The sequence below is a fragment of the Spea bombifrons genome, chromosome 4, assembly GCF_027358695.1.
Source record: "Spea bombifrons isolate aSpeBom1 chromosome 4, aSpeBom1.2.pri, whole genome shotgun sequence".
Taxonomy (NCBI): domain Eukaryota; kingdom Metazoa; phylum Chordata; class Amphibia; order Anura; family Pelobatidae; genus Spea; species Spea bombifrons.
In genome coordinates this window covers 105,672,315-105,695,313 of record NC_071090.1, presented here as the reverse complement: position 1 = coordinate 105,695,313, position 22,999 = coordinate 105,672,315, and the positions used below count along the sequence as shown (strand labels likewise).

Here is a 22,999-nt window from a genome sequence, read left to right as displayed (position 1 = left end):
TGAGTTGAATTGTCCCCGTTTTGATCCGAAGATCCGAAACCCATTCAGCCATCTTTTCCAACCAGGCCCCAGGAACCATAGAACGCTCAACGTAGCTTAGATCCCAAAATATGCTCTAATGGCTTCTATCTTGTTAAACAAGCAATACTTCCATCTTGGGGGGGGCAAGATTGGTTTACGCAACAGCCGATCGGACCCTAGAGGGCCACCATGTATGAGTTCCCTTTTGCCAACCACATCCATTGCACACGCAGTTGGCACCGAAAGGGTTAATTCAGTTTTGTGATGACAACAGAAGAGAACATATTTATGATGTAAGCATTGCTATAGGTCAGGGGTGTCCAAGTTTTTTCTGCAGTGGGCCACTTCATCAGAATTGTATACGTGCGCGGGCCGCACTCATTTTTCACTGTGACAAAAAATATGGCCTTTAATAAAATATGCAGATTAAAATAAAGTAAATAACACAAAACCTTTACTCTTCCTCTCACTGATTTCTGGGCCTAGAAAGTTTTGCCACTACAAATTCAGGATTCCCTAGATTTATTCTAGGGATGAACTAAAATGAAAATTCTGGACCAAAACATTCAGGGTTCACTTAGCCAAAACCGAAAATGACCCCCACCTTTAAAAATAATAATAAAAACTCACATTTTTAATAAAAGTAGGTAACACACAACTGGACAAAATTAGCAATATGACTTGGCAACCAGTAAATGCTGGCAACCCAGGCAACCAGTAAATGCTGGTACCTAGGCATGATGGGACTGTGCTCGCTGTGATTGCTGTTAGCAATCACACTCCTATCATGCCAAGTCAGCCAGTACATGCTGGTACAGGGTGGCTGTAAGTGATGTGCAGACCCCATACTGCTGGCAGCATCACTACACAAGGGGGGCAGCTAGCTAGGTTTCAGCATGTACTGGCTGACTTGGCATGATAGGAGTGTGATTGCTAACAGTAGTCACAGTCCCATCATGCCTAGGTTCCAGCACTTACACATCCATCCAGTAAATACTGGAACCTAGGCATTATGGGACTGTGATTGCTGTTAGCAATCATACTCCTATCATGCCAAGTCAGCCAGTACATGCTGGTACAGGGTGGCTGTAAGTGCAGACCCCATACTGCTGGCAGCATCAATACACAAGGGGGGCAGCTGGCCAGGTTTCAGCATGTACTGGCTGACTTGGCATGATAGGAGTGTGATTGCTAACAGCAATCACAGTCCCATCATGCCTAGGTTCCAGCACTTACACATCCATGCTATCACACACACACACACTCATTTATTCATTTAATCATTTATTCACAGATTCATTCCCTCAATCACACACACTCATTCAAACACCCTCCCCACCTCCTTACCTGCAAGGCAGCTCCTCGATGCCGCTTACAGACTTCAGCAGGGGGCGCGGCCTCCCTCTGCCTTCTCTGCTAAAGCACAGAGGAAGTAGGATGTCACGTGAACTCCGCTTCCTCTGTGTGCAGTCCAGAAGACCCTCCCACAACCACAAGTAAGTAGCAGGGCTTGAGGTGCGGCTCGCGTAAGATCGGTTGCCCTGGCTGCCGATCTTACGCGGGCCGCACCTCGAGGTCTCGCGGGCCGCATTTGGCCCGCGGGCCGCATGTTGGACGCCCCTGCTATAGGTCAATGGACTGGATTTCTGGGGTAAATCTCTGTAATATTCACTGTACAGCACTACGGAATTTGATGGCGCTACATAAAACAATAAATAATAATAATAATAATATTCACATCTCCTGTAATACAAGCCATTTACAGACCCGCATATAGATGGTAGTTATAGTGCAGCGCCATCTAGTGGTGAAAGTGAGTTCGCCCCAGACCACAAGCCTTATATATTTTTATCCAAATAACAGATGAAATAAGTATCTTGTGATAATACCTTTTTTATTGGACTAACAATATAATATTTTTATTTATATAGATATATTTAAAGGGCCAGTTCCGCCATCATTTGCACTTTAATACACATGACAGCTGGCAGGTCCCTTTAAATTTATAAGATGTACCCAGTTAGAATACTTTGTGGCAGGACTCAGTGGGCTCTTGAAGATGAAAGATGCTGATTCTCTCTCCTGTTTATTCGCAATTATTTTTTAATGAGTTTAACCATTGGAAGCACCATTTATTACATAAAATAATAACCCGGGGTAGAAAAGTCACGTTGGTGCGATTTTTCATGCATGCGCCGAGCTAAGCGCAAATTATCGGCTTTTGTGGCTACTAAGTAACATTTTTACACAGAAGCCGGGAGTTGCACAATTTATATATTTTATGTCACCTCCAATCATATGGAAAACGCATCATATCCGGGAACCTTTCAAACATTATTCCTTTAACTAAAGATCCCATCTTATTCCATTTCTTTTGTCTCTCCATCTTTCTCACTAGCTTTCTTCTTCCTTCCTTCCTTTAACCTTCTTTCATCTCACCCTTTCTTTCTCATTTCACTCTGTTCATCTTTTTTCTCTTGATATTTTTCCCCTTTTCTCTGACTCTCTCTTTCCTCTCTGTCACTCTTCTCAATCCTTCTCATTTACCCCCCCTTCCTTATATTTCCCTTTCTTTCATTCTTCTCCTCTATTTGTTAGTGGTCTTTCTTTCTTGTCTCCACGTCTCCCTTTTTTTTTCTTCACCCCCTCATATGTTCACTTTTTTCTTCTCTCTTTCATTCACGATAGTAGCGCAACAACAATAAACAGCGCCGAGAACTTCCCTGCGTTTCAAGCCTCAGTCTGGCGTGTGCCACGCCCCCTCGTGTAAACTTAGTCAATCAATTGTGTCTGTCCCGGCACCGAGGTTTGATACGCACAATATTGTAAATACAGTTTATGCTTCTACCGCCTCCGCCAATAGTCTCCAGGGGGTGTGGCTAGGCTGTCCCGCACATGTGTTGCGCTGTTGCTATGGCTAATGCGCTGCGCAGGGTATTCTACGAGCTGAGTGACCCCAGCGAGCTGTCAGTTTCTGGAGCAGCTGGAAGTCCTGGCCCAGAGAGGGCAACCTCTGCGGTTACTGGCCCTCAGGAGCCCGATTATGTTTGTTCCGCAACCTGTGGCCCCCAGGGGCCGCCACTGTTACTCCTTGGACCTCCAAATTCCGGGAAGACGGGGCTCCTGTTCCTGGCCGCGGTGATGGCAGCTGAAGAGGGAGCGGGGCCTGTGATTTTCCTCTCCAGGGACCCTCTTCAGAGACTGCCTTGGGGAGGGAGGACGGCAAGAGACCCACTCACACTCAAGGTACTGGAAAAGAGTGCAGAGAGCCGGCGCGTGCCTGCTGCCAACCGGCGCGTGCCTGCTGCCAACCGGCGCGTGCCTGCTGCCAACCGGCGCGTGCCTGCTGCCAACCGGCGTGTGCCTGCTGCCAACCAGGGAATGGGACAGGATGGCTCATATATTATATAGACTGGAGTTTTGGTTCCGTGGATGGAGACAGGTGGTGTGAGGAGCAGAGACTGGTGTATCCCATCCTTTCTACCTGAGTTCTAGCAGATTTGGGACATTCCTTGAACACAGATATTCACCTCCTGCTCAGAATATTTCAGCACAGGGGCATTTCTGGGGGGGTTAGTTACTCTGACTTTTGGATTAGGTATAGCGGTTTGTGAGCGAAGCCCTGTGATGTCATACCTCGTGTAATTATCTTTTAGCAGACATGCATAATTTGTAACCCCTTTTCTCTTTTTTTCTCCTTTTTAGCAAATCCGCTTTTTATACCCCCCCACTCTGGACGAGCTCCTGAGACTCCTGTCGTCCCTCCACCTCACCCCCCCGTCTCCTTCCCTCATCCTCCTGGACGGCTTGGATAGATACCTGACTTCCGCTTGTGGCCCCCAGGACGGGGCTCTCCTGTCCGCTCTTCTGCTGGACTCTGCTTCTCACCTCCGCTGCGGTCTCTTGGTGTCCGCGGGCTGTCCCGCTGAGCGAGCCGATGGGGCGTTCCTGGCCGTGGAGAGGTACTTCCCGGCCCAGTGCCAGCTGTACCCTGAAGGGGTATCGGACGTGGAGGACAGGAGGTATAGTGTGGCCTTTAACCCCCTGTGCCCCGAATGGATGTTGCATATACCACAGGATGGATCTCTTAGACTCGCCTCTTTAAAGTCCCAGGAGGGATTATCACCGGGAGGTCGCCGAGCGGACGTCGCCAGTCCAGCTGGAGTTCCAGTTTAAAGTAAATACCCCATACTGGGCACTCTGGGGTTAATGGTTGATACAGTTATGGTCTGTAAGATATACGGGACCATGGATTCTGACAACTCTGGGCTGTCCATCGAGTGAATAAAGTCAGTACTTTCTTACCCCCTCCCCCTCGCTGTGGGTAACAACCCCCCCCTTTCCATGTCTCGGGGGTAATTATTACATCATCTCTGTACAGGGCCGGCAATGCTTCGTGAAATCACTTACATCATTCAATTCTATGTTAAAAAGAAGTCCTTCCTGGAAGTGCGATGAGTAACTTTTCATTCCCCGCAGCTGGAATGAAATTATATATTTTTTTTCAGTTTTTTTTAGACCTCGTCTTATTTTTGAGGTCGTTTTATAATCTGACCTCAGAGTTCTGACTATAAGGGGACCGGAATCCTCCTCTCTGGCAGCCGGTGAACGCCTGCGCGACACCCACAGAGAACCTCCGCTGCTGCCCGGCCCCTCTGCTGGGGCTTCTATGACGGAGCGCCGGCGTGATGTTACCTCACTGTGCTCAGTCATAGAATCCCCGGCGGAAGTAGAGGTTGTGTATGCGCATCGCGCAGGCGTCCGCCGCCTTATATTCAGGCTTTTTCTTTTTTTTCCCCCCTCTAAATTAATAGCGGTATTCAAATTGGGGGGGGGCTCGTTTTATAATCCACTAAATGCGGTATTTTTAATTTTGGGGGGGGGAGTCGCCTTTGGGAGAAGCTAAAGCTCCGGCGCAACAGCCCCTCTGTGGCAGCGAAATGCTGCAATCGAAATTAGTCAGAGCACTTTCTGCGCATGTATAGAACCAAGCGCAGCGCAAGGTACATAATTACAAGTCTTTTCTAAGCAAAACTTCGGAAGAACATGCGCGGTTCCACGAGTATGAATCTCATTTTACATGATTTCCCAGCTGCGAACCCTTCTATCCAGCGGTAGCCAAACGACCTTTAACTCCGTGACGTCGCATTAACACTTTATACGGACAGATCGCGTATACATTTACCAAGCTCTGCGTATTCGTGTCTACCCGCTGTGATTTCTGAAATAGATACCGCCGAGGCCTCACGTTGTCCCGCTACAGGCATCGTAGATTCTCTAGGGTTACCAAATACCATTAACTTTTCATGCTAAAAAGTAATCACTGGGTCCTTAAAGTAGCAGCACTTTGATTTAACCCTTCTATGAAAATGGCAAATCACTCATTGGATTGGTCCAAAGACCCTCTGTTAAAGCGACACCGTCATGTATGTGTAATATGTGTATATATAATATATATCGCACACGCGTGCAGCGGCACCTTGTCATATAAACGCAGACACACAATTCTTACTAAAGTGCCTTTTATTGGACGGCTCATGCGTTGGTGTCGTCACATCGTTTGTCCAGTAACACATATACACAATCTGGTTAGTGGTCTCGGGATTTGGTCCTTAAGTTGCGGCCTCTTTAGTGGCCCCTTTAGTTAGTTTTTAAATAATAATAATAATAGGGGCTGGGGCAGGTTAGTTGGTCATTATATCATAACAATAAATTTAACCTCGTTACAGGGTTAGAAAATATAGTGCTCTGAGAGCCACCGCTTGTCTTTTACCGGCCCTGGACTACATCTCCCATGATGCACTGCCAGCCAAGCTAAATTACCATTATTAAAAAACATTTGCTATTTTTAAATAAATCCTTACCACGTCGAACACCGGAGGTCCTTCTAAGGTGAGTAAGGTTTGATCGTGACCCCGCTAAGTGAGACCCTGTCCGAATGGCCGGATCTGTGCCGCTGTTCAGCCCCAATCTTCCTTTTCAAGTGTCATAGGTAGCGAAAGCGCTCGGCCTTTCAACACCTCAACTTCAGAACGACAGAGCAGAACGAGCGAAAGGCGCGGGGCCTGACTTAGACAAAGCAACTTGGTCCTCAGGATGGGAATATAGAAAAAACATGCCGGCAGACCGGCCCCATTCAGCCCCCGTCTATTCTGTATTAACCCCTACTGCTTCTCTAGAAAACGAATATTATGTAGACTGGGATGAAGAAGCGTTTTTATAGGAGATGTGAAGAAGTAATGGAAGCGGTAGATTCAACAAAACACGAAGAAAGATTAGCCACAGAAGTGCTTCTCAAGTTTTTTTTTTTTTTTTCCATTAAAAGGGCCCAGGCGCCCCCCGGTTTTAACCCTTAAACTGGGCTTGAGACATTTTCACACGTTTGAACCCAATTAGAGCAGAAGTATCATTGGAATCCCGGTCATTGTGACCCAACAATGCCAATGGGGATCTTAGGGAGAGCTTTCTCGCCGCTGATTGGCTGCTCCAAACTGTTCATTTATTGACAAGAATCTAAACTTTTTCACAAAATAAATACGTCCTCAAGCCCGAGCTGCTCGAGACCCTGTCTAAAATAAGAAATATGAATAAATATTTTATTAAACATATACGTTTATGATGTATAAAGGTCCGTTCATCAGTATTTTTAATGCCTCTAGAAGTGAAAGCTTATAAAAGGCCATTTAGATGTATAAATGGGGGGGGGCATCTTTTCATTAGAAATATCTAATATTTAATTAGCTCCACCTATAGTTTTGCCCATTTTCCAAGCTTTCCCCTCCCCCGTTCCAGTTCCCAAGTGGGGAGAGCACTGGGCTGGCATACCGGATATGTAAGTGCGCCAAATCCCACTTCCTGATTGGCTGATCCACACTTAAGTAAGTCGCTGTAAGTTATCGGGTAAGTGGAGCGGGAATCCGCGCAGGAGCGAAAGGTTTATGGAACGTTCTTCCATTAGAACGCCACGGAAGGTTCCAATCTTAAAAAGATCTTAAAATGCTGAATCAACATAAAAATGTTAGTAGAACATACAGAAGACATCAAAATGCATCTATCAAAAAAGGACATTTAGTGGACAGAGATAAATGTCTTTTTTTTTCTGACCAATAAATGTAAAGCTCCACTTTGGTACGTAAATGTGGACGTTGGTCAACTTTGGAGGGAATTGGAGATGTTCTGGGTGGTTTTACGAGGTATTGGCGATCTTCCTTATTACTAAAAAGGGTTTAAGAGGCAGCTTCGCTGTTGGACAGGGCATGCGCAGGGGGATCCCGGAGCCGAGGACGCTGCCGGCGGATATCAGCTGTCCTTCACTCTTCGTCTTAAAACAAAGTCAAAGTTGGCCGAAGTATTCATGGCGTAATAGACGTTGGCCGAGTCCGGGATGGTCAGTTCTGTAGGGAAGGAAATAAGTGTTTAATTATTCTAGTTCAGGGGTTCAGATCTGCTTTACTTTAGTAAATACCCAGGGGTGGGCCTAGGGTTAGACACCCTGTAGCTAATAAAGACACAAACTGGCTCTAACACTCGCTTGTCCTAGGCCCCACACGCTTAGACACACACACACCTACTATCTCTCTATCCTCTACTTCTCGTCCTCAGTTCCCCTCCCCCAGGCGCTACTAACCCTAGTCCTCCCCTGACGCGCTAATACCATACGCTGACATACACACATGCTAACACCATACAATAACATGCACTGATATACTAACACGTACTCATGCTGGGTATGCGTTCACGTCTAATCATATATACACGCGATACAACGAGGTGATTTATTAAAAGGGGTTCCGTCTGCAACAGTTTTACGGCGACGGGATCTTCCTAGACCGAGCCATTCTGTTGGTTGCTATGGTGATAAATCCACTTTTCCAACGTTGCAACAGACTCGTGGTCCATTCGTACGAGACAAATCCTGAACCGCATGAAATATATTAGCAGAATAACAGAATGTAAACACACGCAGCTAGGAAATAATGCGTCTGGCCATAAACTCTTTCTTCCTCCCCAAAACTTACCTCTACCCTCTGATAACAACTGCACCAGCTGGAAATCATCCGGTCTCCACGACTCTATATTGTGCTTATGCAAAGCTCTTTGTATTACGACACGGGACTTGTCTTGGCTGGTGAGCTGCGTAAGAGAGAGAGAAAAAGTTCCCAGCGCGTTCCTTTTGCTACCCGTTTGTTATGTTTGATCCCCCCTGCTTGAACGCAGGTGACCCCAGTGTATCTTTAAATAATGGCAAAGTCGAGATCTCCACCAGGACCGGTACTAGAGCCATTTGGATAACGCAATGGGCGAGTCTGTACATCGGCTCTTCGCAGTAGGCTATTAAAGGGTTAATATTTCAAGATACTCAGGGTTTAACTCATGAGGGGTGCACAGAAACCCAAAACTTGAACTAGAACGAGAAAAGACATCCCGCGCTTCCAACACATCCCCCCCCTTACTTTTATTATTATTATTAATTTATTTATTAGTATTATCACAAAATGTGTGAGTGTTATACTATCTTTCTTAGACTCTGAATGTTTTTTCCTCCCCATTAAGTTAATTCTACTATATTGTATCGTGGCTGATAGGTTATGCTAATATCATTAATGGTAAATATATATTATAATTATATATCAGGGCCGCAGGCCGTGAGCAGCACTCACCAATATGCTCTTATATAGATTGCCGTGAGTGTTCTCCATGCTGACTCGGATAATACAGAGATCGGAAATCTGCTGGTTATAGACGGGCAGGGAGCAGGAGGGAGAGCTGGGGGAGCGGGGAGATGAAGCAGAGCGAGATAAATCATCGCGCAGGAGGGTAGCTGGCGGGGTCAGAGGTTCTGGCGTATTCTGTAACAGAGAAAGGACGCTGTGTTACGGTAACCCTCCTCCCGAGTGCCTTATTGCCCCTTGGTACAGTCCTCGGGGGTCTTACTACCTTGCTGGCAGTAGATTCGGGTGGGCACAGTGCCGCGATGAGACCCTCGTCCATCTCACAGCTGCTGCAGGACCCCGAGGGGGACAGCCGATCCCCATTCATCTTGGTGCCGAAAACTTCGGAGCCGAGCAACAATCTGAAAAAAACAAAACGGAGGGGCAATAAAACTTTTATATATTTCCTTATAAAACGCGGAACACAAAGATTTTACTTCCTCTCCCTAGAGTCCTGCGGCAGTTATAAAACATTAAAAAGAATGACTGAGTCTATGAAAAGTGGAGGAACATGATATGATGTCATGCTACCCCATGTGTGATGTCATATTTGCTTCCTGGCATGGGTCGATAATTCAAAATCAGATTAAATAATTATATTATTTGTTTTGCCAACGTTTCGGCCATACAAGGCCTTCGTCAGGGCAAAAAACAATTATAAAGGCCGTTGTCCAAGTGAACGTACCAGCCTCTTATACGGTTAGCGGGGTTACCCAGGTGTCCTTCCCTCCCCTGGGTCCAAGGTCATTTAAAAACGTCAAAAAAAAAATAATAATAAACCCATTGAGCACCCGACAGCCTGCCGAGCTTCCTGTGAGAATTCAGAGATATAAACACATGAGACTATAAACCTTCCAACAGAAGGGAGCGGGGAAGCGCTGGGTATCTCAATTGATTGGCGTGTACTCAATGGGTTAAATTGGTGATACCAAACATCTCGTTACGATTATCAAATGTAATCATTATTTTGGTCATTATGATTATTAGAATATTGTGGGAATTCTTAAACCTATTTATTCTTTTTTTCTTGATTATTATTTATTTTTAGCTACTGATACCGGTATATTTCAATGGAGCGAGTCATGTCCTAAAAGGACGTTTTGAATGACCTTTGACCCAGGGAAGGGAATAATAAATATATTAAATAATATAATAAATATATTATTTAATCCAATTATCCGTACGAATCCGAATTCGCAATTCTAACAGGCATTCGGCTCCTGAATCTGAGACGGGACCAACGACTGATTGAGGTCCGAGTCTTTGCAGCGGGGAAACGGGGGGCCAGAACGGGCCGAATAGGTCTGATCCGCCCGCGGGTTCTAGGTTTGTGTAATGGAAACAAAGACAGGGAACCTACGAGCTGAACCTCTTCGTCAGTTTCCTCCGGATCCGGGGGGAGTTGGGACACGAGTCTGCGGGAGGCTCGATGGTGCGGGAGATGCGGTAACTGCGGGTAAAAGAAGATCGTGGATTATAATTACGTTAAAGAAACGGGCGTTAAAATCTATTACATAAAAAATAAAAAAAATGTAAAAAAAGAAAAAAAATGATTTCAATTAAAAGAAAATCCTTCCAAAAATAGGTATTTAAGAGCGTGTTTAAAAACATAATAATAACCCCATTACACCAAGAATATATATATTATATATATAATAAATCACATATAACAGCAGCCTGTAGTGACTGCTATGTAATCGCAGCCCTATAATGATAACTAATTTAGAGCCAAACCCTGTAATCATTATTATTATTATTATTATTATTTATCTCTTTTTTTTGTTATTGCGCCATCGGATTGCGTAATTAAACGTTTTATAACCGCCCCGCCCCGCCCCGCCCCGTCACCTCTGTTCCTCCGTCAGCTGCCGATGGGTGTAGAACGCCTGCAGGATGTCGGGCTTTGGCGTCAGGACGTAGTGGCGGCAGGTCAGCTGCAGTTTCTGGATCTTAGCCAAAACCTCATACTCCTAGAGAGAAGAGCGCAAGCTCTTGGGGTAAGGAAAGCATACATGGGGGGTGGGGTGCAGCGTTACCCCCCTCTACCTTGTTAATCGGACACCCTTTCAGAAACCTGTTTCACCGTCTGAACGTGCATTCTAATGGCGGCAACCAACTGGCTGTAATAACATCCCTGAAAACCATGACTTCACCTGTGTTCAAGCAGATATGAAGTCACCTGTGTTCAAGCAGGGGTTTTAGCTGTGAAATGGCAGTAAGAAAAGCGCTGGTTGGGGTGCTCAGATATCTTGAAGAGTAGAACATGGACAGGTCAGCGACAGACCGCGTGACCCTGAGAATCTGCTCGTGTGTATGAAGCGATGGATCTGGGATTTATAACAATAGACTATAACTCACCTTCCTTCTCTTGTCAAAGTTTATGAGCCCTCCCTGCAAAATAAAGAAAGAGAGAGAGAGTCAAGAGAAAGAGCACCCTGTACCGAGGGGGGTGGTGGATAAATGGAACAGCCTCCCAGCAGAAACGGTAGAGGTTAATACAGTGAGGGAGTTTACACACGCTGTATCGGCAACAGAAGAAGGACTGGAATAGAGGAAGTTATTTGTTTGATTAAATTATTATTTATCACATTGAATTATTTATATTAAGTCATATAAAGGGGTCACGGGAATGGGAGGCGTATATCGATCACTCCATTCGGATGGGGGGGCGCAGAGAAGGGGACGGAGTGTAATCTCACCTCGATGAAATCCGGTAACGCCGTGTCCAGCATGATGAGATCGGTGAGAAACGTCCCGAGGTAAGGGACCGTGCCCTGAGCCTGCCTCTGCGATGGGAAGACGAGACTGTTAGCTAGAAGTGGAACAGCCTCCCAGCAGAAGTGGTAGAGGGTAATACAGTGAGGGAATATAAACATGCACGGGACAGGCATACGGCTCCTGAATCTAAGACTGATTAAGGTCTTTACAGCGGGGTAAATGGGCAACTAGACGGGGGCCGAATGGGTCAGTTAGGAGGTAGCAGCGTGTTATCTTCTTACCGTTGAGCGGACCTGGGACGCCGAGCGCTGGAGCGGACGTGGCTCATTCCGCGCGCTGTTTGTCCTGCGGAGGGGAATCTCGTCCTGGCGTCATACGGGAAAGGAATATACGATCAGGGATACTCGGCACCGTTATACACAGATATACTCTAGCGATATAACCGCGTATTATATAACCGCGTGTGTATTATAGCATATCCTCTATTATAACGCACGGAGAGCGCCGGCCGGATACCTTGGTCAGGATTTCTCTGCTCATTTCGTGGTTGTTGTCGTCGGAGAAGATGGCGGATAATTTATGGAAGACGTTCAGATTATCCCTGGGGGTTAAAAACACAAAGCGAGACGCGGTCAGTCACACTTTACAGCTTTTTACATCATTAATGGAGTAGATACTGCATGCGGAGGCTGGAAATGCCACGGTCTGCGCATACCTCCCAATAGCCCGCTTTTTGGTGGGACAGTCCTGAGTTTTGGACACTATCTCAATGTCCTAATATCTAGGGGGGGTAGAATGGAGGTCTGGGTGGTCGAAGCCCAGACCTCCATTGCAGACCCCTTGTGACCAGCTTGCGACGGTCGGCGGCTGAGCTCGATGTGGTGACGTGAAGTGTTGGGGGTCTGGGTTTAGGAGTCCGCACCCATGGCGGTGTAATAGCGGGGGCCGGCGGGACGGACGTGGCGGCCGGCGGGACTTTACCTGCTCACTGATCCCCACGATCTCTTCAGCCTGTAGATTGAGTTGGACTGCAGAGCCGACAAAATCGCTCTCAGAGACGAGAAGTTACGCAGGAACCGGCAGTGCTGGGGAGGAAAAAGTTATTGTCACATTCATGCGCAGAGTTCCCTCTTGTGTTATCCCTCGGTGGACGTCGGGTGACAACATCAACCATCAGCAATGTTTTTCACTAACGCAACTGCTGACTCCGTGCCCCATAGCCCCCTCCTGTCTGTCACCCTGCGGTGGGAGGGACAGACTCTGTGCCCCATAGCCCCCTCCTGTCTGTGTCACCCTGCGGTGGGAGGGACAGACTCCGTGCCCCATAGCCCCCTCCTGTCTGTGTCACCCTGCGGTGGGAGGGACAGACTCCGTGCCCCATAGCTCCTTCCCGTCTATCACCCTGTAGTGGGAGGGGCAGACTCTGTGCCCCATAGCCCCCTCTGCTGGGAGGCGCAGTATTATAATCACACCTGTGCTATGCAGATCCATTTCTCCAGCACCTTGGCCCTCTGCTGCGGCCTCAGCTGAATGTCGCTCAGCACAGACGCCGTCACGCACGCGGTCACCGCATTGAACTGGGCCACGGTGGCCCTAACACTCGGGGCCACGTGTCTGTTCTCCTTTTTGTCGCGCTGAGACCATATGCTTCCGAGACAGTGACAGGACTGCAACCTCTGGAAGAGATCCTGCCGCCGACATACAGAAAAACTCACATGTGATAATATGCACTTTTTAGCGTGTGTATACGGTATGTATCATATATATATATATCTTTAATGTATAACTGGGAGGAACGGATAGTAGAGCATCATGGGAATTTAAATCTCAAAGACAACTGAGGATCCAATGGATATAAAACATTTTCTTCTATGCCCATTCATCCACAGTTTGGGCTAAAATCCCTGGAATTCAGGTACAAATCCTGAAACGCTACATACAACAGGAATTCCATATTGTTAAGAGAGGAAAGTGACATAAATTAAATAAACATGAAGAAATACCATAGATAGATATTAACTCACCACATCCATAAGGGTAAGTTGTTCGGCTACATCTTGTGGTGGATATGACAGTAACGTTGGGGTGTTTCCGGGGGTCTCTGCGTCTCCCTCTGCAGGTGGGGTGGTGGGCTTACACTCTGGTTTTAAAGGAAACCTCAATTAGTACACGCAGGCTGAAGACCACAAAGGTAAGATCAGGATCTAAACCGTCGTTACCCTGCTGGGCTTGGGTCTGTTGGCCTTCTTCTTGTAAACTTTGTAGAAGGCGGACCAGAGGGCTGGGCGTCTCTCGACAGTCACGGCTCAGGTAGTCGGAGATCAATTCTAGGCAATCGGGGGCATCTCGGAAATCCTGAGGATGTCTCTCTAACCAGGTTTGAAGAATACCTCGGATGGCCCTGAGAAGAAAAGGCACGAGAGGAAGGATCAATTGTTGTGACTTTGGAATTTTAGAATTCTTGCCAACCGTTGCTGAAGATTGGATCCAACAACCTTCTCACCAGTCAGGGTCTTTAAATGACCACCAACAACCTTCTCACCAGTCAGGGTCTTTAAATGACCACCAACAACCTTCTCACCAGCCAAGTGGGTCAAGTTCCCCTGTAAGGCTGTCTTGGTACCTTTTTTTTTGGGTGGGGGGGCTGTCATAGGAAACCGGTAGAAGTTATTAGATGATAGCCTGTTTTATAGGCCCACCTATAGGTTTGTTTCTGTAGGTGGTTTGGAAGGTCTACCAATGGACCCACCCAACCAAAGAGAATAGAAACCAGATTTTCTTTTCCAATACTGACCTCTGGACAGATAAAGTGTCCGGTACCGGGCTTCCTGGGGGAAGACTTTCTTCATCACCCACTCTTTCCAGATGCCTATGGAGAAAAAAAAGAATTTCAATGGATTATCTGAAGGATAATCCCATCTTTTGCTCCACCTTAATTTGATTGAAGCCACCGATTTCCACAGAGGAGAAGTAGCCCGAGGAGGGCCATAAAGGTTACATGACCACTAGACAAGAAGCACAATATCATTCACTTAATTGTGGGTCAGAACCACCGGCGCGTGGCTGCCAAGATTCTATGAGTCACGACTTAAGAGTTGGGTAACAAGTTTCTGTGTAAACTCAGATGTGAAAGACAAAGTTAAAGATTATCCAGATGGCATCATTGATTGTCAAGGTCAAGGCTGGAAGAGTTTTGTTTTTTTTTGTAACAATGGAGAGCAAATAACAGTAGAGCGTTACCCTACCTGTCCAGCAGAAGCTCCAGGACCTTCTCAGAAGAGGTGAAGGACCGGTATGTGCTCAGGAAGATGGGCACGTACCCAGAGTCATTGCCCTGATATTCCACCAGTAGGTTCTCCACCAGCTTCTGCAGAGTTCCAGCTCGGAGACTTCGAACCTTACAGGTCTTGTAATGCACATAACCAGGAGAACAAGGTACGGCCTAGGGGCAAAGGGGGATAGGGTTGTACGGGTGAAGAAATAAGAATAAGAGAAAAGATGGCGCACAAGGACATGAAGAAGTACGAGACTCGGAAGAACACCGGATAGAAGGACGGATCTGCAGCAGGTATTGGTGATGATGGCTTTCAAAGCATGAAGGCCACAGATAATGGAAGATGAGAAAGATAATGGACCGTGGTCGCATGTTGCAGGTTAGATTTGGAGAGGACAGGCAGATGGTAGGAGAACAGGAGGTGTTGGGAAGGTATATGTGGACAGGTGAAGGAGAAGCGGCTTGATGGAAGGTTAGCGTAAGAGGACAGCAAGCTTGGATGTACGAAGGACAAAAGATTACAAGAGGAAAACTGTAAAGTACACAGATATATGAGCCTCTTCTCGTACCAGGCTTTCTCCAGCGGGGGTTTCGGTCCTCACCCTCCTCAGGGTCACTCCGTAAATTGCCCCGTCTTCCACCTCCTCTCCCCACTCCTGCAGTGGATTCTGGGAAGAAAACGTTGTTCACGGTTCAGGAAGGAACGTTCTATTTGTTTGCTATACATACCCCGTGGTCTCTCAGAGGTCTCTCTCATGAGATGCAAAATGTATCAACTCTGACTAAAGACTCGATTTTCTCTCCCCAGCACCTTTAAGTGAACCTAAAGGGTTAAATGGCGGATTAGATCTTGTTCCTACTTGTAGGGATGCTGGCTCCTGCCTGATTTTTCTAGACTTTCACGCCGTCGCGCAGGAGAAGCCCTGTCCCTCTCTCTATGGATCAGGGGAAGCCAAAGGGCAGCGCTCCAGCTGCTGCTGAACCACAACTCCCATGATTCTCAGCATGGGTGTTAGAACCAGGAGAGACGGCGGGGGCAATCCCCTATCCCCAATTACTACAGGAACAGCCAGAAGTCCCCAATCTGTTTACCCCCCCAAGAAAAGTTCGAGACATTCCGACACATTGTATCTTATCTACTGGTTGGTTTGGACAGCCAAGGATCATGGGAGTTGTAGTTCATGTAAAGAGCTACTATCTGGTGGCTTAATTAACCTATGCGGGTCCTGATTCCCACAATTCTCTCTTCTCCCAACATTATTATTATTTATTGTTTTATATAGCACCATCATAGGCTGGAGCGCTGTACAAAGGGTAAACGGGATGTAACAAGTAGTGTATAACATACCATCCGACTAACAGAAACAAGAGGCGAGGAGGGCCCTGCTCAAAAGAGCTTACACTCTAGAGGATTATGCATGACACTCGAGATGCATACGATGAATGCCTCATATGCCAGGAAATGGTTTGATTTAAAGGGTTAAAAAGAGAAGCTTTCTGATGGATTCTCCTAAAGATGCTCGGGGTTCACAAAGTTTAGTAAATCAGCGACATAGAAATAAAACTAAAACTGACGATTCTGAAACCTCCGGCATATCTGTCAGAGGAGGAGGACGCTCCCGCCTCATCCGTCCACGGGCTGATGGGGATCATGGGCATTGTAGTCCATCCACAAGCTCTCGCCCCCCGGATACCCCTGTTTTAGCCGGCCTTTAATGAAGTGAAATGGAAAATCCGGCGGCAGCAGTTTCTAAAGTCACTGATCTGGTTTAACCAGATCCCCTCCCCCTCCCCCTCCCGACAGAGGTTCCCGGACGCCCTAATCATTCTGACACCCTTCCCGAACTGAACGTTACCCAAAATCCTCCTTCCCCTAATCGGAACATACTGGGGAACGGATCAAGCTGGTATTAAAAGTACTATTTCGCCCAAACTTTTATCAAGATGACTCCAGGGTCACCTCAATCGTCCATCACAAAGCCTCTACCCAACTGGCTTGCTAATGGTGGCAACTAAACGGTTCTACTAACCACAAATTGCCAGGAGGTAAAGATATTCTGAGTGAAGTCACCTGTATTCAAGCAGGGGTTTGAGCTGTGATGTAGCAGTGAGAGAAGCACCAGTTGAGGAGCTCAGACATCATTAAATCAGAGCAGAATATGGAGAAGTCAGACGGTAGAACCCGAGAATCCGCCCGTTCAGCCTGAGATTGGGTAAAACGATGAGATTCAGGGGCAAAACCTGCGCGCTCCCAGAGATTTCCTCCGATGGAGAATGGCTTTTTTGGTTGGAAATGACCCTCACTCAGCTCCTTGGGTCCTGCAGGCCGTGAAGAACATGAGTGCTGAGAGGGCCAATGTAGGCGCCTTCAGGTTCCACTCTGATGTAATGATAAGCGGCCCCACTAGTGTTTATCTCGCTGCTACATCACAGCTGAAATACTTGAACACAGGTGATGTCATTCAGAAAAAGGTATTTACAGGTTAGATGGGTCAAGCAGTTAGTTTTGTAATCGCGGGAGGAGGGGTACGGGTGCCACCTGATCCAGTTTTACTGGTGTGAGGTTTCCACGGGCTGCTGGTCGCTTCCCAAAAATGCCGCCAAGCCAGACGGGGCATTTAGAATCCCGATTCCCTTTTCAGACAGAGCGAGAGATTGTGAAAGTCACACTGAGAATGGCTGAGTCTGCAATGATACGGCTAACGCATGCGGGTCCCACAGGGCACGGGCATTAACTACTTCAGATTTCTACCATACCTCCCAAGTGCCCCTGTTCAGTAGAGCCAGTCCCTTGTTGGCCCCAAATCCCTCTGTACCACTTTTTCCTCCCCTGATGCCCCTCTTTTCTAGGAGCGCGGGGTGTTTGCTGGGTATGAGGCTGTCACAGGGTTCTACAGCCCTGCAAGTCACAATAATAATAATAATAATAATAATAATAATTAATATGGAAGCAGCAGGAAAAAATAGATTGAGAAAGAAAACTTTGTAAATAAAATACATTCTTCTCATCTGGTTACAAAGTGACATTAAAAGTCTTGGTAAAGCCCCGCCCAGGCCACACCTCTAACCACACCCCCAAAACATCACATGCCTCTCCCCTGTTACAGCTTTCTGTCCTTTAGCCCCCTCTGGACCTTTCCTAATACCCCAACAACCCTTCTGTACCTTCCAACTACCCCCATCTGTTCCTCTTCTTCACATCTCCGCCTTGCCCTAGCGGAGGGCAATTTTCAGTCTGCATCAGACCCTCAAGTCATATTTAACAGACAACGTCTCCACCGCCCAACCCAATCCAAAAAAAACACACAAAAAGAACACAGAAAGGATCCAGACAGGGTGTAACGGCTTTCTAAAATAGGAAATCAGAGCAGCCTGGTGGGAACCTGCCTCCCTACACCCATATCCCTTGGCAGATAACATTCAATGTAACAACGAAGCACTCAAAGAGTTAACTGCTTTCCCTGAGTCACGTAAGGTCACACGTGGGTAATTTTCACAGCCGGCGCGTGTGTAATATTAATCCCAGAAGGTTATTTACTAACCGAGACCTGTTATCAACACTAGGAAAATCCTGCCTTTTAGAATGTAAGCTCTGCGGTCCAGGACTCCACTGCGTGTTACTTAATTGTAATCTGTGCCGGGTAAGAGGGCATTTTTCCTGTTCCGCTTACACAGCCGAGCTCTCTGACCCTGATCTGTCATTTTATTCATTCCGCTAAAGGTTTAATCACATAAAAACAACACAAAGGCATTTACTAACCCCCAGTCTCTATAGCAACCGTACCTGCTTTTGTGTCACATGACAATTTAGCATTCCCCCTAAAAATTCTGATTAAAGAGTTATTTCTGGGGAAGGTTTGGGAATTGAACGGTACGAGAAACAAAAAAATGACATCTGCATTTAATTCTGACAGTGTTAAAGAATAAGTGGATCTGCACCTTTAAATATTGGTCGCCATGCCTTTTAGAGTGTAAGCTCTGTTGGTTATAAACCTGTCCTAGCACTCGAGACTGTTCGGTGCTTTTAGTCGCCTGTTTTTTCCGGCTGTAAAGACTGAAACCTTAAGACTCAAAGTCTTATCTATATTAGCCTCTACCACTTCTGCTGGGTGGCTTTTCCACTTATCTACCCCACTCTCAGTAAAGTAAAACTTGTTACATTCGATATAAGCCTCTAACCTTCTAGATTATGGCCTCTATTGAAATAAACGTCCCTCCTGCACTCTGTTAAATCCCTTTAAGTATTTAAATGTTTCCCCTCTCTCTCTTCTCTCCTCCAAACCGAGATCCCTAATCATTTCTATCCTACAAACCATATGTTCTGTCCCCCGGAGCGCTATGGCTATAAGATTAAATTCTACTTGCCTTGACCTTGACCACTACCTACGTACATTAGAGTGTAAGCTCCTCAACGCAGATCTCCACTGGTCTGTGTCCCCCTATCTCTAAATGTCGAATGGACATCACAAGAGACTCCCATTATCCAATGAATTAACTCAAATAACAAATCCGTAACGTGTACCATGGTGATCTCCTTCCCCATGGCTCGAGAGGGTTTGGCCCCCGGGGGTTGCTCTTCGTCTGACATCTGCCTGTGTTGGGGTCAAACTGGATGACGAGTCACAGGGGAATATTCCTGGCCACCAGCTCCGTTGACATGTTCCCAGTTGAAGGCGAGGGCATAAAAAAGCCAATGGAGGATACAGAGGCTGGAGGAACGGACAGAGGTTGGCAGGTGGATGGATGAAAGAGGAGAAGAAACCACCAGACGAGGACAGAAACGGAGTGAAGATAAAAGTAGATCAAGAAGATCAAGAAGGGTGCAAGAAGGTCCAGGTCCAAACCATAATCCCGGGTTAGAAGGAAGATTCTTATACTTGGAGATTTCCAGTGTTCTTTCCAAAAAAAATAAGTCTTCGATTTTATGGCCAATCCTTGGAGAATTCTTGGGTTTCTTCAAATATCTCGTCGCATTACAAAGTTCCTTATGGAATCTTGGGATGCCGCTGTAGGATAAACCCTGGTTGCCATCGGATAGATCTTGGAATAGGGAACGTGTAAATCCTGGAGCCCAGCACAAAAATAACAGGATAATCCTGAAATGATAGTCCTAGGACAGCGGTGAAGGAACCCCTGAAATAATCTTGGAATAGCAGTCCATAATTCCCGGGATAATCCTGGAATGACCGTCAAGAAGGGTTTTGGAATTCCGGTGGGAATTCTAGGATAACGGTGTAACACCAGTCTGTTAATCCCGGAAAAATGTGGCCAATCCAACCTATAAAAAAACCAGGATAATCCTAATGATTTCTCTAATTCCTGGATAATTCCGGGATGGATTCTCTAAATCCAGTGATCGTTTTCGGAATGAGGTCCTAAACACAGAAGCAATCTGGTGTCAACCCGGTCATGGTGGTACGGATGGTCTCCAGTGATACCTACAAGCCAGTAAGAGGTTCACCCTTTCTCCGGTTAACCCTCGCTTTTAGACTGGGATCCACGCCGTGACTTTGTGTCCTTCCAAAGATTCCACATTTTACTCTCCGTTCCAAATCAACATTCTCTTCATCCCTGATCCCTCCACCATTCTCTCCTTCATCGCCAACGTGTTCCTTTCTCATCCAGTTCTCTTTGTCATATTGACATTCTCTCAACTATTGCCCCCTTATGCAAATGCACTTCTGACACCCTCGCTCGCGTGTCTCTCTCTCTCTCTACTCTTTGTTTACTTCTCTTCTCCTTGTGTCCTTCATAATCCTTTCTCTCTGTGGTCAGCCTGTTGTGGAAAGTTTTCTTTCTTTTGAAATACTTCTGTCTGATATCATCAAGGGATTAAATCCCAGCCCTCCAGAGAGAGAGAGAGAGAGAGGGAGAGGGAGAGGAGGTGGTGGAGGAGGGATCAAGGAGGGGTGGGGAGCTCTGGGAAGTAGGGAGGAGGGAGAGAGAAAAACAAGGGAGAGAAGAAGTTTTAAATTAACAGGGATGAAGAAAAAAGAGCGAGGAAAGAAAGCAGATGAGAGATAGAAAGATGAACCACGGAAGGAGATAAAATATCAAAGGAGGGGATTTAGGAAAGCGGTTCTGTAGGAAACGTTTGGGAGGACTTGGGGTTAAAACCGAGAGGAGAAAGTGGAAAAACAGGAGGAATGAGAAGTCATGGAGGAGGGAAATTTGCTGATATGAGAAAGGTCGCAGAAAGGTTAACGGGTTCTTGTGGGAAATAGGCAGCTAAGGGACGGCCTGGAAGGAGCGAGAGGGCAAAGTGTGACCGAAAGACCCGTAGACAGCGTCTAGACAGGAGTCAAGTGGCAGAAGACCCTGATGTTACCCAGAACCCCGAGATGCCGCCGGCTGAAACCTCTGACCCTGTTATAAGAAGCAGTCCTTGTGGGGATGGCAGCGTCCTTTATCCGCGCCGAAACTCTCATTATTTTCAGTGTACACACAGACCAGGGGCTTTGTTTGCAAAACAGAGAGAAAACTGAAGTGAAATCTGAGTCACGCCAGGGAAATGTCTAACTTACTCCAGAGGTAACATGCGACAATATGGCACTCAGGGGCCGGGTTACTGTAATAAGATGTTACAGGGGTAATAAGGCACTCAGGGGCTGGGCTACTGTAATAAGATGTTACAGGGGTAATAAGGCACTCAGGGGCCGGGTTACTGTAATAAGATGTTACAGGGGTAATAAGGCACTCAGGGGCCGGGTTACTGTAATAAGATGTTACAGGGGCAATAAGGCACTCAGGGGCCGGGTTACTGTAATAAGATGTTACAGGGGCAATAAGGCACTCAGGGGCCGGGTTACTGTAATAAGATGTTACAGGGGTAATAAGGCACTCAGGGGCCGGGTTACTGTAATAAGATGTTACAGGGGTAATAAGGCACTCAGGAGCCGGGTTACTGTAATAAGATGTTACAGGGGTAAGAAGGCACTCAGGAGCCGGGTTACTGTAATAAGATGTTACAGGGGTAATAAGGCACTCAGGGGCTGGGTTACTGTAATAAGATGTTACAGGGGTAATAAGGCACTCAGGGGCCGGGTTACTGTAATAAGATGTTACAGGGGTAATAAGGCACTCAGGGGCCAGGTTACTGTAATAAGATGTTACAGGGGTAATAAGGCACTCAGGGGCCGGGTTACTGTAATAAGATGTTACAGGGTAATAAGGCACTCAGGGGCCGGGTTACTGTAATAAGATGTTACAGGGGTAATAAGGCACTGACCTTGCTCCCAGAATCCTCCTCTCCCTCAGTCGTCAGGCAGCGGTATGCTCGAAGCACAATACCCCAACTCATATCTAGATCTAAGGACAGGCTGTTCCGTGATCCAGTATCGCCAAACATCGTGCTTTCCAAGGAAAGAGATATATATATTTTTCATTGTATATAAATCAGACATGAATTACCCCGCGTGTACAGTGTATTAGCACACGACACAGTGCAGGCGTGTGATACAATGTGTATGATAGGCATGATACAAAAAGAACCACAGAGACAAAAACACACAATGTACTAACACACCAAATTCCCCTCCCCCACCCGTCGTATTCTTTACAGTACTAAGGATCCGCTATGATAAGTTTCGGGGCACAATTATTTAACCCCTTCCTGTCTTCATCTACTCAATAACCTCGCAGAATAAGAAGTAAACGTATTGTTCTTTTCTAAGCGGGGGAAATAACCTGATCGTTCCGTACTTCTGAAATCTGCTACTTCTCTCCTCTCCGCGACTATCCCACCATCCCAAACACCAGGAACCTCTCACATCCTGCCCTGCTTTCTGCAGACTCAGGAGAGGGTGGTGTGGGGAAGACGGTCACTTCCTCTGCCCCATCACGGCTTTCCCAGAAACACACAAACAAGGACAGCTTCCGCGGCTCTCAATGTCAGACCCGTTACAGGGTCAAGCAGACAATTAGCAAGTCAGTGCTGTTAAAAGGGGTAATAAGGCACTCAGGGGCCGGGTTACTGTAATAAGGTGTCACAGGGGTAATAAGGCACTCAGGGGCCGGGTTACTGTAACAAGATGTTACGGGGTAATAAGGCATTCAGGGGCCGGGTTACTGTAATAAGATGTTACAGGGTAATAAGGCACTCAGGGGCCGGGTTACTGTAATAAGATGTTACAGGGGTAATAAGGCACTCAGGGGCCGGGTTACTGTAATAAGATGTTACTGGCGCAATAAGGCACTCAGGGGCCGGGTTACTGTAATAAGATGTTACAGGGGTAATAAGGCACTCAGGGGCCGGGTACTGTAATAAGATGTTACA

The 22,999-nt window shown here is 46.7% G+C and overlaps 2 protein-coding genes across 4 annotated transcripts; one reads left to right on the top strand and one right to left on the bottom strand.

The window, feature by feature from the left end:
• The first annotated feature begins 2,806 nt into the window (after positions 1-2,806).
• On the top strand, positions 2,807-4,332 carry SWSAP1 (SWIM-type zinc finger 7 associated protein 1). Its single transcript, XM_053464182.1, has 2 exons — positions 2,807-3,267; positions 3,727-4,332. Exons 1-2 carry the CDS (start codon positions 2,917-2,919, stop codon positions 4,195-4,197), a joined length of 822 nt encoding a protein of 273 aa, XP_053320157.1. The 5' UTR covers positions 2,807-2,916; the 3' UTR covers positions 4,198-4,332.
• A 2,692-nt stretch (positions 4,333-7,024) lies between these two features.
• Positions 7,025-22,506, bottom strand: RGL3 (ral guanine nucleotide dissociation stimulator like 3). 3 transcript variants are annotated; one of them, XM_053464882.1, is made up of 19 exons: positions 22,411-22,506; positions 21,953-22,076; positions 15,294-15,392; positions 14,696-14,892; positions 14,245-14,319; positions 13,670-13,851; positions 13,475-13,590; positions 12,923-13,138; positions 12,432-12,535; positions 11,967-12,051; positions 11,732-11,815; positions 11,432-11,518; positions 11,091-11,123; positions 10,581-10,702; positions 10,093-10,182; positions 8,959-9,094; positions 8,682-8,870; positions 8,040-8,154; positions 7,025-7,415 (listed from the first exon to the last, which is right to left on the bottom strand). In XM_053464882.1, exons 2-19 carry the CDS (start codon positions 22,070-22,072, stop codon positions 7,321-7,323), a joined length of 2,145 nt encoding a protein of 714 aa, XP_053320857.1. In that variant the 5' UTR covers positions 22,073-22,076; positions 22,411-22,506; the 3' UTR covers positions 7,025-7,320. The 3 variants fall into 3 exon arrangements, with proteins under 3 accessions (XP_053320857.1, XP_053320858.1, XP_053320859.1); XM_053464883.1 differs by lacking the exon at positions 22,411-22,506 and having other exon boundaries at positions 21,953-22,249; XM_053464884.1 differs by lacking the exons at positions 21,953-22,076; positions 22,411-22,506 and adding an exon at positions 19,247-19,515.
• Between the last annotated feature and the right edge of the window lie 493 nt (positions 22,507-22,999).